At 46.8% G+C, this 15,235-nt stretch overlaps 1 protein-coding gene across 1 annotated transcript in view; it reads right to left on the minus strand.

The window, feature by feature from the left end:
- Window positions 1-123: 123 nt before the first annotated feature.
- Window positions 124-15,235, minus strand: part of PLOD1 (procollagen-lysine,2-oxoglutarate 5-dioxygenase 1) — a 46,745-nt gene continuing 31,633 nt past the window's right edge. The window contains exons 13-19 of the mRNA XM_051988529.1: window positions 14,494-14,635; window positions 12,335-12,448; window positions 9,900-9,965; window positions 8,403-8,507; window positions 4,729-4,875; window positions 2,250-2,375; window positions 124-1,430 (exon numbers count right to left, since the gene is read on the minus strand). Of these exons, the coding sequence (XP_051844489.1) occupies window positions 1,275-1,430; window positions 2,250-2,375; window positions 4,729-4,875; window positions 8,403-8,507; window positions 9,900-9,965; window positions 12,335-12,448; window positions 14,494-14,635 (856 nt within the window). The 3' untranslated portion in view covers window positions 124-1,274. The remainder of the gene's footprint in view (window positions 1,431-2,249; window positions 2,376-4,728; window positions 4,876-8,402; window positions 8,508-9,899; window positions 9,966-12,334; window positions 12,449-14,493; window positions 14,636-15,235) is intronic.

The raw sequence follows: 15,235 nt of genomic DNA on the forward strand, positions 1-15,235 counted from the left end.
TGTCACTTAATAGCTTTGTCACCTGGGCAAGTAATTTTTTCTCTGTTTGCCTCATTTTCCTCAACTTGGGCACCGGCCTCCAGTGGTTGTGAACATCAGATAGAATACTCATGAAGTGCTGGATACAGTGCCCGGTGTGGGAGACACCACATAAATGCTCTTTTTATTCTATTTTACAGATGACAGGTGTGGATTTACAGCTTCCTAAAACTAAAGTTGTGCGTGACCGTGGGGGCCATCTATTCCCCCGCCCCACTGTGCAGATAAGGAGACTAACGATGGTGCTTTGGTATTAGCTGAATTTAATTATTCAGTCAGTGCAATAACATCCTGTCTCTGAAGCAGAGCCAGGGAGTGTTTGGGGATGGCTGCATTCCCTGAGGTCAACCTTGAGGGAGTAAAGGCTTCCCCTGAAGTCCCTGGCTCCCCAGCACAGCAACCCCGGCTTTTTTAACCAGCTACCTAAGTTACTTGTAAAAGAAACCCCCCCAACACACACACTCGCAGATCTCGGTGGGGCGTTTTGTTAAGTTTTAATGTTAAAAATTCTTGTTTCAAACTGTCCAAAGAGTGGTGTGTGTGTGTGTGAATACCAGCCCCGGTCCCCATTCTTCAGGGGCTGCCCAGCCAATGCAGGGACTGATCTGAAACATAAATAGATTCCTTGCCTGTCTCCTTGCACACCTAGGCCCCTCCTCAGACAAGGGGAAGCAGGACGTCTGAGGACAGGGCCGAAGGGCCTGGGAGGGGAGGACCTGGGAGCTGTCCAAGGTTCAGCTGCACCTGGGGGCTCCCTCAGCGGCCTTGGCTCAGCACCCGGGCCTACTGCTTTTGTTTGTATTTTTGGCAAGGGGACAGTCGGGGTTAAGTGACTTGCCCAGGATCACACAGCTATTAACTTTCAAGTGTCTGAAGCTGGATTTGACTCGGGTGCTCTATCCATTGCACCACCCAGCTGCGCCCCCATTTCTTGGAGTCTGCACAGCTCCACAGGGTGCCCCGCAGAAAGTGGGGGACACTCGGCTCCTAAGGAGCGGAGGAAAGCAGAAGGAAGGGCAGGCAGTCTTTAAGGCCAAGGGCGTCTCCCGGAGCCAGCAGGCCGCAGCCTTGTGAGAAATAAGGTGAGCACCATCTCTGGGGCAATCCGTTCCGATTCCCATCCTGGGCTCTCAAAGAGGGACAAGAAGCCCCCTGAGGCTCGGCTGAAGGCAGCCAAGGGTCAGTCCTGGAGGCTCAGAAAAGGGGAAAGGTCCACAGGGACGAAGCCTGGGCTCCTAAGGGTCGACAAAGGAGACGGCGATGTATCGAGTTCCTCTGGTGGTCGGGAGCCCCTCGTGGTAATGGGTGAGTCGGCCCGGATGCATGAGGGTCCACCCTTTTCGGGGGGCTCTGACGGAACAGTTGTAGCGGATGAACCGGCAGCCTCCTCCCTGGGATACACGAGACGGGGATCAGTGGGGAAAGAAGTCCCCCCATCTCAAGTCCCCTACCCAGAATGCTCTGCCCTGACCATCCCTCACAGGCCCAGTGCTCTCTCCCTGAGATCCCACAGCCTTTGCTTATATCTTCACATACTACCCAGCGTGACTAATTACAGCAAGAGACCGCTCCAGAGATCCTCGAAAGCACAGGGGACTCAGACCCTTTGTTCTGGACTCCGAGCTCTGCTCCCAACCCATGGGCTTCCCCAATTTCCCAGCTCTCTCCCTCTAAACCCTGCCTTTACCCTCCTCCCTCTAGAAAGCCCTGATGGGGCTTTTTCTAGGGGGATCTTGACCTGCCATCTCACTGATATGGAAAACCCCCACTGGGGGCAGCTGGACAGCTCCCCTGTAATTTAGTCTTACAAGAACTACCAAGGGCACTGAGAGATTAAGTAGTAGTCATTACTGAATGACAACAGTAAAAACTCAATTTTAGACAGCATTTTAAGGCGTGCAAAGAGCTCCATGTATGGTCATGGATTTGGGGCTCACAGTCACCCTGGGAGGCAGGTGCTGCTAGCACGCCCATTGTGCAGGAAAGGCACAGAGCCCTACAGGTAAGTCTTTGGAATGTGGGTCTTCCTGCCTTCCTCTCCTGGGCCCTCCCTGCCCGCAGGGCCACCCAGCTGGCAGGGGCCATGGACAGGACTTGCTGCCCCAAGGTGTGCCCACTTTCCTCCCTGATTCCTCCCCCCAAGGCTACCATCTCAGCCTTTCTCTGTGTTCAAAGCTCCTTTGGCTGGATCTCCCAGCAGGGGCTCTCACCTCATAATCCACGCCCACCCTATTGAGGGCAATGTTGATGGTGAAGGTGGAGGCGTCGTGGTGCGGCATTAGGGAGGGCTGTTCATCCGGCTTGTAGCGGACCACGAAGGCCAGGTCAAACTGGGCCTGGAGGGAGGGAGAGGACAGAAAGCAGTGATCACTGACCCAGTTCTTGGCACAGTAACCAGAACCCTGGGTTATATGGCTTTGGGGGGGGAGGGGCGGTGTGAACACATCCTAGTTCAGGCAACTGACATTTCTGGTGGGGGTTCTGTAGGAGGGAGGGGAGAGAGCAGAACCAGGGAGTCTCCTCTGCAGCACCTGTACAAATCCTTGCAATAATCAATAAGTCAACCAACGTGCCTGGTATTCTCAAGCACTGGGGAAAAATTCAAACAGTCCCTCCCTTCAAGGAGGAACCTTTTATCTGGGAAGATGAATAACGCTGAGCTTTCAGGAGTCCTGAGTGCTAGTGCCCAGGGTCACGGGCAGGGGATGCTCAGAATCCCAGCATTCAGGAAATAAAATTCAGGAAAAATTAGCTCTCAGACAAATACCAAAAATGCGTGCTTCTGCCAAATAACAAGGCATTCTGGCCCCCAAGGCTGTGACTCTGGAGACAGAAACAGACTGCAGAAAGCCTACACAGAACCACTATTTCTCAAAGAAAGCTCAGAGTAAGGTCAGAGCTGGGGGGAAGGACGGATCCACTTTCTCCCAAACGGACCCTCAGAGCTGCTGCCAATAAGGGTCTGGCAGCCCTGTGCTGGCCCTCTGCATGGGACTCAGGAGAACTGGGAGGGGAATGGCTGCAGACAGAGCTTCAGCTCCTCGGAAGGATGGACCTGACCAGGTGACAGCCTGCCCCTCCGTAGTGCTCTCCTCTTGCTGCCTTTGCAGCAATTATTCCTGTTGAGTAACCGTGATGGATGATGCAATGGGAGGATCTGAGTTCAAGTCCAGCCTCTGAAACTTAATGCTTCCTTGCTGTATGACCCAGGGCAAGTCATCTAACCCCAATTGCCTTGTAAAACAAAAACAAAATTAAAAAAAATATATTCTTTGTCATTTGGAAAAAGGGAAGAAGACAGAGACCAATTGCCTTGCAAAACAAAGAAAAATTAAAAATATATATTCTTTGCCAGGTGAAACAAGGGAAGAAGACAGAGACTGAGGAAAATTTAGGTAATGCTTAAAACAAATAAACCAAAAAATAAATAAATAACCAATTGCTGAACTGAATTGCACAGAGGCTGGCTTGCCTAATCCAGTATTGCTGACGTCCTGCCGTGAGACAGCATGCTACTGAGCAAGTCTCACCCTTTTCCACTTCACCTCTTCACATGGGTACCAGGCAGCCAGCACGGCAGTATCCTTCCCCTCAGGAGGCTGTCATGCTCTCCTTCCTTCCATACTATGGATAATGCCTCAACCTTGCAAATAAGTAGTAGCCCAAGAGATGCGATTGTGCAAATGGAATATTCCATTCAAGCCAATTCAATTCACAGGAAGATTTAGAGCTGGACCTCTGATGTCGTTCAGACTATTCCCCTCCTTTTAGAAATTCAGCACCTTTATTAAAAACTTTTTATATGCTGTGTTTATAATTGTTTTAAAAATCCTCTATGAGATCTGAGGGAAAATGGGATGAAAAAATCGCCCCCTTTTCAAACTCAAGGTATCTGTTTAAAGAACTCATTTGCCACTTAGCACTGGTGGCTTTGTAAGGTCCCAGGGCCTTGATTAGCTACTGATATTATTTGTTCTTGTTTTAAACTATGTCTTTTGATCATATTGTAAAATCTCCAAGAGTACAGGTCTTCTATATCTACACGATAATGTGTCCAGAACTAGTCACATCACAGATGTACTTAGTAAAGAAAAAAATGAGTGAAAATCTTAATGAATCCTCCCTCTTCTCAAGCAGAGAGATGGTGGGCTCCAGATAAAGAAAGCCACACACACCATCAGGAAGAGTGTCTGTTCCTGGCTGATTTTCTTTGCTACAAGGAATGGCTAGGCGGTGGAAAGTTTTTTATTAGAAAATAATTGGCTTAGAAAGGTATTAAGAAAACTTTTAGGGGAAATGGTATATTAGTTATCTGGATGAGAAGATGCTCAGATCGATTTTAGAAATACTTCAAGGGCATGGGGCTTTTCAAGTAACTGTTCTCAGATTCACTGCAGAGCCAGTTGTTAGGCATCCCCACCTTGAAGGGGAAACTCGATAGCCTTTGTTGTCACCCAGAGCCCCCAGAAGTACTTGGTCTGTGCAGTCAGTAGACTAGTAGAAGAGCTGACTTGCTTTTGCTTTCCTGGAAGAAAGGAACATCAGGGGCCATTTTTCTTCCCATTGTTTAGCCTGGGCCCTGCTGGGCAGACAATACCAGCCCTCTCCCCAGGTCCCTCGAGTTCTCCCTTGGGCGAATGAGCTAGCTTCCTGAGCCCAGGAGGGGGCGGTCCTTCTTGGCTTTCTTACCCTGGTGTAATATCCTGGGTAGAGCTTCTCGGTCATGGGAGCGATGTATTCCACCAGGAACTTGTGCCATTCCCTCTCAAACTTTATCTGATTCATGTGGATGTCAATCGTCGGGACGTTTTCATAGCCGCCCTGAATTCGAGTGTCCTGGAACCCAATTCCCAGAGGACACCAGTTAGTCCGACTGAAACAGAACCACTGCCCTCTGTAGTTTGAGAGTAGAGCATGAGATACCCCTCTCCCCCTTCTACTTTGAAAGTGGTGTCTGTGATAGCCCACTGCCCCTTATTCTTGGAGAATGGAGGATGAGATACCCCATGGTCCCTTATTCTTGGAGAATGGAGCATGAGATACCCCACTTCCCCTTGTTCTTGGAGAATGGAGCATGAGATACTCCACTTCCCCTTGTTCTTGGAAAGTGGTGGTTGTGATACCCCACTGCCCCCTGTACTTTGAGAGTGGTGCATGAGATACCCCATTGCTCCTTGTACTTTGAGAATGGTACCTGTTGTTTTTTGCTCAATAAAAAAAAAACTTTTCTCCTCTACAAGATAAATGCAAGAATCTGACTCTAAGACATTGAGATGGTACAATGGTTACAGTGCTAAGAGTGGAGTCAGGAGGACCTGAATTCAAATGTGACCTCAGATATTTAACACTTCCAAGCTGTGTGACCCTGGGTGAGTCAGCCCCAACTGTCTCAGCAAAAAATAAAAAAAAACCCAAAACATAATAATCCTGTGAGGAAAATGGTATTGTCCATCCCCACTTTATAGATGAGGAAATTGAGGATAGGAGAAATTAAGCAACTTGCTTAGAACCACATAGCTAGGAAGAGAATGAAAGTGGATTTGAATTCAGTTTATCCTGACTGGGCTCTGCCCACTATGCCAAATAGCTGCCTCTAAACATGGTTGGCTATTTGAGCTTTTGGTTTCATTGAAATGTGACTGGTGGGGAATTGGCTGTATTGTGTCGTCATGGATGAAGAGCTCTCACTGTGCTACATTCTTTCCTGTATGGTCCCTCCTTGGAGAGGAAAGTCACTTAGGAGGCATGCCGGGGACTTCCATAATGAAACATCCTCCCCAGGGAGGCCGGAGGCCGTAGATAAAAAGAAAGTCCCCATACACTACATCAAAATATTTACAGCAGCACTTTTAACTGAAAACAAAGTGAAGGCCCAGCAGTTGGACAGTGACTAAGCCAATTTGTGGTACATGAATGTAATGAAATATTCATCAGAGTGTTCTAAGAAATGCAGTATGTGATGAATACAGAGAAGTGTGGAAAGCTTAGAAAACAATAGACACACTGCCTGCAGAAATGTAAATGGAGAGAACTAGGTCCAAAAAGAAATCAAAAGTAAATGTTGCAAAAATTCTGGCTTGAAAGAATAGAGATTAGAGCATGCAAGTGTTTTTCTTTTCTCTTCTTTCATTCCTTCTTTCTTTACTTCCTTCCCTCTACCTTTTTTCCCTCCCTTCCTTCCTTTTCTCCTTCTTTCCTTCCCTCCCTCTTCCTTCTCTCTTTCCTTCTTTCTTCTCTCTCTCTCTCTCTTCTCTCTCTCTCTCTCTCTGTGTTTCTCTCTCTCTCTCTCTGTTTCTCTCTCTCTCTCTCTCTCCCTTCCTTCCTTCCTGTAATGATGCTACACCTTCCTCTCCTTTCTTCCTTCCTTTCCTCTTTCCCTCCTTTCTTCCTTCCTTTCCTCTTTCCCTCCTTTCTTCCTTCCTTCTTTTCTTTCCTCCTTCCTTTCTCTTTGTCTTAAAAATACTAAATATTTTTAAAAATACTGAGACTTTTTGCCTTAAAAAAATTATATTTTGTCTTTAAAATACTATTACTATTTGTCTTTAAAAATACCATATATAGGATACTTCTAGGGAAGAATAGAGGGAGGGATGGTGGGGGGAGGAAACTATGGTAATGTTAAAAAAAAAAAAGAATTATTAAAATCATTTTGTGGGTTTTTTTTTAAGATGTATCCTCAGAGCCCTGTGGACTCAATTTTGCTTTTTTTTTTTTTTTTTCCACTTGAGTACCTTTGTTTGTGGTGGGGTTCCACCATATTTAACTATAAGTAGCAAGCTGGTAGCCGTGGATAGAGTCTTGAATCTGAAATCAGAAAGACCTGAATTCAGATCCCACTTTGGACACTGACTACCTGAATGTCTCTGAGCACATCACTTCATCCCTCTTAAGGATCAGTTTCTTGATCTATTAAATGGGGGGAATAATAGCACTTACTTCCCAGGATTTTTTAAGGAGCCAATGAGAGCAAATGAAAGGGTTCTGCATACCTTAAATTGCTATAGAAATGCTAGTTATCTTTATTAATCATTATACTCCAATTGTTTCTTGGATTGAAAATCGTTCAGAATGGAAATAATCAGGTTTCTGAATAATAGGATCATACATGTAGAAACGGAAGGGAATTGAAGCCAACAGAAGTTAAGTAACCTATCCAAATTTATACAAATACTAAATGGCAAAGACTGAACTTGAAGTCAGATCCTCAGACTTCAAAGTGAAGGATATTTAAATCTGTTTAAAATGAGATCTGAATCTTTTTGTGTGTGCATGGGTGGGTGGGTGCAATGCCTTTTTGGTAATATCCGGTGAAGTCTATTGATCCTTTCTCAAAAAAAAGTTTTAAAATGAATACATATATAACAAAGGAAATCATTTTTGAAATTCACTTTTCAAAATTAAAAAAATAAGTTCACCAACCCCAGATTAAGAACCCCGTGACCTTAATCACAAACATTTCATTTGCCATTGCTTAGCTGTTTCTCTTCTCACATATTCTACTAAATCATATTCATGATCTTTTCATTTTTTTTTTTTTTTGGTTTGGAATTTTGTGTGGAAAAAATAAAATACAATGATCAGATTAGGTCTGTTTCTTAGGTAAGCAACCCAGTGGATGGAGTGTCAGGCCAATCAGGAAGACTATCTTCCTGAGTTTAAATCTTATTAGTTATGTGAGTCACCTCACCCTGTTTGCCTCAGTTTCCCCATCTGTAAAATGAACTGGAGAAGGAAATATTAAACCACTCCAGTATCTCTGCTAAGAAACTCCAATTGGAGTAACAGTCAGATGTCTGAAATGACTGAACAAAAAGAACTTTCTCATCTCTGACAAGTCATACTCCAGTATGAGCATTCTATGTGCTGAGGCTCCTTCCAGTCTAGTATGAACACATAGAGTGATTTAAGCAATGGTGTCAGCCATTAGCAGACTGGAAAAGAAATGCAGGTGTCCAGATTGGTGAGCCTTCCACCCCAAAGGGCTGGACTATCCTTCTGAGGGAACTATTCTTCTGAAAACCCAGAGCAGCCATTTATAGTTAAAGAAGGCTAGCAGGGAGGAACAAAGGATATATTTGAAATGAAGCAAAAAAAAAAAAGGAAAATGAGCAAATGAAAGTAAAAAACATCAATAGATTTTTTTAAAGAAGGCTGTTCCCAGAGCCAGGGAAAGTGGGCTCAACTTGCTGTGGAAACAAGAAGGCTAGAAACTGAAGCTAGAGACCTATCCCACCCATCCTTTCCTGCCAGCCCCATGGCTCTTGCTCTATATTAGCAACAGTCCCCCTGCTCAGCCCCCATGCCTGCCCTCTTGGGATCTGTGCTGGCTCAGGGACCTGGAATGGAGAAGAGGTCCCCCTCACCTTGTTGTCGCCAGCCGACCACTGGCCGAAGTGTTCCATCTCCTCCACCAGCTCATCGCAGGCTGTCTCCGTGAAGATGGGAAACCAGTACACATCCGGACAGGGCTAGGGGACACAGGACCCCCAACCACAATCATTTACTAAGTATCTTTGGGGGCAGAGCCCTGGGCTGGGCTGTTAGGGATACATGGAATTTAGCTCAGATACTGGCTCTGCTCTCTGAGAATTCACAGTCCAGTAATGGAAAGGGTGCACAAGATTCTACGCAGGTCATGTAATCTGGGTGCTTCAGAGAGGGGAGGGTCCGGGAAGAGTTACTAGGCTAGGCAGGGGGCATCTGGCACATGCATCAGGTAGGAGAGCCAGGGATTCTAAGCACAGGAGATGGGGAGTGAAGGCGGAGCCCAGAGCATGTGTGGGGACAAGGGGGTTGGGGGGTAGCGTGACCAGAGGGGCAGATTATGAAAGGACTTCAGTGTGAGACAGAAGAATCTGAATTTTACACAGAAAGATTGAAGGAACCATTGAGGATTCTTGGGCAGGGGGAGATCATATGAATAGATCCAAAAGTTAGGGATGAGTGTGGGCAGAGCCTGAAGACTGGGAAAGAGAGGGAAAAAGGGACAAAAACAATAGAGGGAAAGACAGGAAAGAGGGAGAGAGAAATATAGAGAAATAGCGAAGGAAAGAGGGAGGGAGAGAGAGGAGGAGGAGGAGGGAAAAAGGAAAGAGGAAGGGACAGGAGAGAGAGAGAGAGAGAGAGAGAGATGGAAAGAGAGAAAGGGAGAGAGGGACAGAGGAAGAGAGGGGAAAGAAAAGGATTTGGGACTGGAATGTCTGGGTGGGTGGAGGGAACAGGAAGGAAGGATTTGGTAAATTGGCTTTCTTCCTTTTTTCCATCCTTTATTGCTCATCCCCACCCCCACACCCCACTGCCTGTGCCTAAATCTGCCAGTCGCCCTGCCTCCCTCTGACTAAGAACATGGCTTTACTAAGTCTCAAGCTTCCCATGGAGCTGTGGCAAGGAGGACCCTTTGGGGGAGATCCACACTGGTCAGGAAAGGATCTAGTTCCTTCCCAGTGAATACCTGGCTCCCACTTGTTCCCCAAATCCCACCATGGCCACCCATTCCGCCCTGATGACTCTGCTCAGAAGCCATGTCCAGAAAGCCTCCTGCTGAGGTGATGGGGACACCCGTCCAGTCTGGATTGTCTGGGACAGGCTGGAGAAGGGGAATGGGACTGATCCCTACAGACTCAGAAGCCTGGCCCTTTTATCCCAGCCCCATCAGTGGGCCACGACTGGGGACAACCACCCTCGTGACCGGATCCTGCTTTTTTCTGGCCTGCAGGAGTGGGCTCCCCGCCAGGACACAGCAGGAAGGCACATCTGTGCTGGCTCAGAACCCAAAATAGCTCCCCAGCTCTGGGACTCCCCCTCCCTCCTGCTCTCCCCCTGCTACACAGCTGCTCACCCCCACAGCGGGGCTAACTTACCGTCTCCACCAGCTTCCCCTTGAGGGCCTCTGTGTAGTTCTCATGGATGTATTTCTCCTTCCAGTCCTGTGGAAGAAAGCCCAGGGTTTTTAATGGAGCACTTTCCCAGCTCACAGAATTGTGATATCAGAAGGCACCTCACAGATGATCTAACCCAATTTATGCCCACCATTAGCTCAACTTATGCCCACCGTTAGCCCAACTTATGCCCACCATTAGCCCAACTTATGCCCACTGTTAGCCCAATTTATGCCCACCATTAGCCCAACTTATGCCCACTGTTAGCCCAATTTATGCCCACCATTAGCCCAACTTATGCCCACTGTTAGCCCAACTTATGTCCATCATTAGCCCAACTTATGCCCACTGTTAGCCCAATTTATGCCCACCATTAGCCCAACTTACGCCCACCGTTAGCCTGACTTCTGCCTGCCGTTTTTTCAAAGCCTGTTACCTTGGCATTGGTCAATCAGTCAGTCAACTTTTATTTACAGCTGGTCATCCCAGCACATTGCTATTACTTTGTCTATAGTATTTTTCACTTTGTTCATGGAGGATTTTCCAGGTTTTTTTTTTTCCTGAGAGCCTCCTGCTCATCATTTCCCAGAGAGCCCTATTCCATCACAAACACACACCACAGTTTATTACCCAATTGATGGGCATCCCTTCAATTTTTAATTTTTTTATCCTGAGAAGAGAGCTGCTATGAATATTTTTGTACAGCTAAGTCATTTTCCTTTTTTCCCTGTTTTTTCCAAATCTCTTGGTATTCATGCCTAGTGGTAGTTTTGTAGGTCAAAGGATATGCATGAATTTGCAGCCCTTTGGGCACAGATCATATCTTTTTATCATTTATCGCATAGGGCGTGGCTCTTATTTTTTAATATAAATTGGTCAATTTTGTTAACTGTGTGCTAAGATTTGGGAATACAAAGATAAAAAGATAGTCTTCAAGAAGCTCCCAGTCAAATGGAGGAGCCATGTAAACAACTATGTTTTGTTTTGGCTGCTAACAAGTGAGGGACTATCCTATAATTTCCTGCGCCAATGGCACAGACTGTGTTTAACAACCAATTAACAAAAATGCTTTGGTTACTCATTGGGTGTGATGGGAAGCAACACTGTGTGCCCAGGGATTCTATTCAAGAATCAGGCCAGGGAAATCCAGGGCTCCTCTGCAAGCGTCGTTTAAGATCAAATGAAAAATATCCCAGAAGAGGCTCGTTTCCCAGCCAGGAAAAGGGGACGGATCCACCAGTGGGATCCTGCCATCGATAGAAGGCAGACGAGGCAGGAAATTTCCCCGAACCAAGTCTGGCCTCTGATCTTGTGGAGGAGCCTCCCAAAGAGCCGCCTTCCCTTCCTGGCTAGGGTGGCCAGCTTATGTCCCTATCCACAGCAGTGAGCTCAGTCCAAAGCACCCACCCATGCGCGGACACTGCCAAAGGTCGTTCTGTTCCGATTGTGACACTTAAAAGCTCCTGGAAATCTGTGGGAAGGACCTGGGATCAAGGGCCGCAGGACTAGCTCTTAGGCCGAGGAGTCCCTAGCAAGCTTCCGCGCTTAGAGACATAGTTTTGTCCTGGGGCTTGAAGCAGCAAGACTCGTACAAGATGACACACATGGGATTGATGGGAGATAATCAGCACTAGACACCAAGGTTAAGGGTGAATTGGGCTTCTCCCTCTCCCTCACCCCCATTTTTAATCTTGTCATTTCTGGACCCGCAGCGGCTCTCCTGCCCTTTCCTTTCTCACTCCTCAGTTACCCAGGACTCCCACCTGCTTCAGATCTTTCCACCCTCCATTCAGCCACCAAAGCAATTTTCCTAAAGCGCAGGACTGAGCCCGTCACCTCCCTACTCAATAAGCCCCAGTGGGCCCCTGTCCCATCCGGAAGGAAATACAAAATCCTCTGCCTGACATTCAAAGCCTTTCCTAAAACAGCTCCCTCCTAATACCTTCCCACTCTTAAACCTCACAGCCAACACGGGACAATGGCCTCCTGGCTTCTCCTGGAAATCTTTCTCCTCCTTCTTCATTCTTCCATCCCATAATGGTTCCCTAATTATCCTGGGTGTAGTTTGTTTGTCCGTACCACCTGCTCCTTGAGGGCAGGAACTGTTTTTTGCCCCTTTTGTGGCCCTAGTGCCCAGCACAGAGAATGTGCTTGATAAAGGTGGGTACCTCCCAGGTAAGACTAACACTGGCCCTTCCTCAGAAACTGAGCAGGCTGTCTCCCCCACCCGCAAATGGTGACCACCCTCTCTCGGCCTCCTCTTCTCTGTCCGAGCCCCATGAAAACCAGAAGGAAAACCAGGTTATCCCAGGGCAGCCTTTTCATTTCTAGAGATGTGTGTGTGTGTGTGTGTGTAATAGGAGAGGGGTCCAAACCCATGCGTCCCTCTTTTTGACCTGTTCTGATCCTTTTCTTACCTCTGGATTGTTGAAGATCTCCCAGAGGTCATTGTGCAGGTGAGTTGTTTGGTAATTGTCCACAGACAGCAGGCGGCCGAAGGAATGCCGGTTGGTCACAAACAAGAAGACATTCTGCGGGATGGAAAAGGATGAAGTGAGCCCTTTGTCATTTTCACTTGTGCCCAACTCTCCATGATCCCATTTGGGATTTTCTTGGCAGAGAGCCCGGAGGGGTTGGCCATTTCCTTCATTTGACAGATGAGGAAACTGAGGCAGACAGGGGGAAGTGGTTTGCCCAGGGTCACATCCCTAGTAAGAATCTGAGGCTGTATTTAAACTCGGGAAGAGGTGTCCTCTTGACTCCAGACCCGGCACTTTATCCACTGTTGCATCTAGCTGCACTATAGATTTCCTGGTCGGGATGACTTCTAAAGTCCCTTCCCATAGCTTCTTCCCAGCCTCTGTCCTCATCCTGCCTCCCTAGCCACTGGACTTAGCCCCTCGTTCCCAGGACTTCTATAGGCAGGTTTTCATCTCACCTTGCTTAGAAATGGGCATCCAGGCTACTTTCTGACCATCTTCACTCCCTGCCATAACCCAGATACCATTCCCTTCCTGGCTCCCTCGGTATTGTGTTTCTCTATTGGAACGTGAGTTTCTTGAAGGCAGAAACTTGTTTTGGGTCCCCAGCATTTAGCAAAGTTCCTGGCACAGAGTGAACACTCAATAGACGCCTTCTCTGTCTAGTGTGCTCTGGCCCCTGCTCCGAAGGGTTGTTATGAGGGGCTAATCATTTAATTCGTAAAAACACTTTGCAAGCTTTCAAGCACTATATCAATGTGAGTTTCAATGATGGCTTTAGAATTCTGGACTTTAAGACTCACAGAACAGTCATGATTATAGCTGACATTTATGTAGGAGGGTTTTACAGATTGCTCATACTCTGGGTTCTAACAACCACTCCGAAATAAGAACAATGACGATTCCTATTTACAACCCTGAAATAAGAACAATAATTTATATTTACATGGGGAAAGGACCTGGACCTATGATCTCACTTGGGGGTATAAAGAACTTCCAAATGAAAATATTCCTTTTATCAATACAGGAAGGCTCCTCCTCTGTAACCTTGGGGAGCCTGCCATAAGGCATTTGTTAGGCTGAAACAAGGCGAGGCTCTCGGAGGACTTTGGGAGACTTGGCAAGGCTGGTTTCCTAGTTGATAACTCCTATCTGAGCTCTTGGATTATTTCCTGACAGTTGACAAGACCCGAGTGCATTTTTTAAACAGGGTGCTTAAAAAAATGAAAATAAATAACAGGATGGACCTTGACTAATGGAACAAGGAAACGGCGTGGTCTTAGTTATACTTTCTGTGGTTTTCTGGCACTTCTATAATATATAACAAAGAAAAACATGTCAGTTCGAGATGTGAGCTTGAACTCGCCTGGTCCCACTTATATTTATTTTACTCACTGTTTCGTCCGGCACTCAGGCCGATTGCCAGCTGTAACCGTCTCGATTCCCGGAGAATGTGGCTAAATAGGTTATCCCCCCTCTCATCCTCTCCCTTCTTGGCACCTGCTGCCCTGCCTGGACCAGCTCATCCCTTCTGAGTTCACCACCAAGGAGCCAACTCGAGCCTTGATGACTGCTTCCCTCTACCCCCAAACTGTACTACCAGTTACACTCCAAACTCTATTCCGTCTCCTGTCTGGAGGGCTCAGTACCAAACTCCTCCCAATGCCTTCCTTTAGACAGCGTGGAAATTGCACTTTTTGCATCTGCAGCTCTACCTGGCTCAACTCCATAGAACAAGGTACCTCCTCACTGGGCACTTCTAGTTCCCCTGCATCCCCCCAACTCTGACCCTGCCTCCTTTTTTGCTTTGTTTCTCCCTTAGATTAAAAGCTTCTTGAAAGCAGGGACCGCTTTCTCTTTATTAATTTCTCCCCAGCACTTAGCGCAGTTTTCAGAACATAGTAGGCACTTAATAAATGTTTACTGGATTGCATCCTCACAACCCTTTTAGGGTAGATACTATTATTATTCCCCTTTAATAGATGAGAAAACCAAGTCTTGGAGAAGCTTACCATAGCTGGTAAGTGCCAGGGGCAGGATCCAAATCCTAGCTCCGAGCTCAGCATTCTATCTGTTCTACCATATTATACACTGACCTGCTCGCGGACGTTGGAGCAGAAAGCCATGTCAGCGTCCAGCTTGCTGCTGTGAAATAGGTCCTTCTGCTGCAGGTCGCCCCGCAAGGTGCTGCCTTTGATCAGGTAGATGTTGGAGATGTAGGGGACGTTCCAGACGCCACTAGGAGACAAAGCAAGAGAGGGGAGGCGGGGGACGCAATCACTCTCAAAGCCACAGTTTCCAATCTGGGGCCATGACCCCACAAAACCACCTGGGGGTTCCCTGTTTCCTTTACTCCCTTCCTCTGAAACCCACTATTTAAAAACCGAGTGACCTCTAAGCCTGGATTCTGTCCCCCTAGCCTAGAGGGGACAGAAAATTAGACTGGCAGTTCAGTGAGTTCAAATGCTCCCTCAGATTTTCACTAGCTGTGTGATCTTGGGCAAATGACTTAATCTCTCTCAGTCTCAGTTTCCTTATCTATAAAATGGGAATAATAATAGCAACTATAAGGTCACAGAGTCAGTCTCTCAGATGAGATAACATTCAATGAGATAAAGTACTTTGCAAACCTTAAAATATATAAATAATGGTGGATAGAGCACAGCCCTGAAGTCAGGAGGATTTGAGTTCAAATCTGGTCTCAGACATTTAACACTTCCTGGCTATGTGACCTTGGGCAAGTCACTTAACCCCAAGTGCCTCAGCAAAGAAAAAAATTTAATAATAAATAAATAAATACTAGCTATGATCAGGAGCAATTATCATTGTCATTATGAC

This window comes from Antechinus flavipes, chromosome 3 (genome assembly GCF_016432865.1).
Source record: "Antechinus flavipes isolate AdamAnt ecotype Samford, QLD, Australia chromosome 3, AdamAnt_v2, whole genome shotgun sequence".
In the NCBI taxonomy this organism is placed as follows: Eukaryota; Metazoa; Chordata; class Mammalia; order Dasyuromorphia; family Dasyuridae; genus Antechinus; species Antechinus flavipes.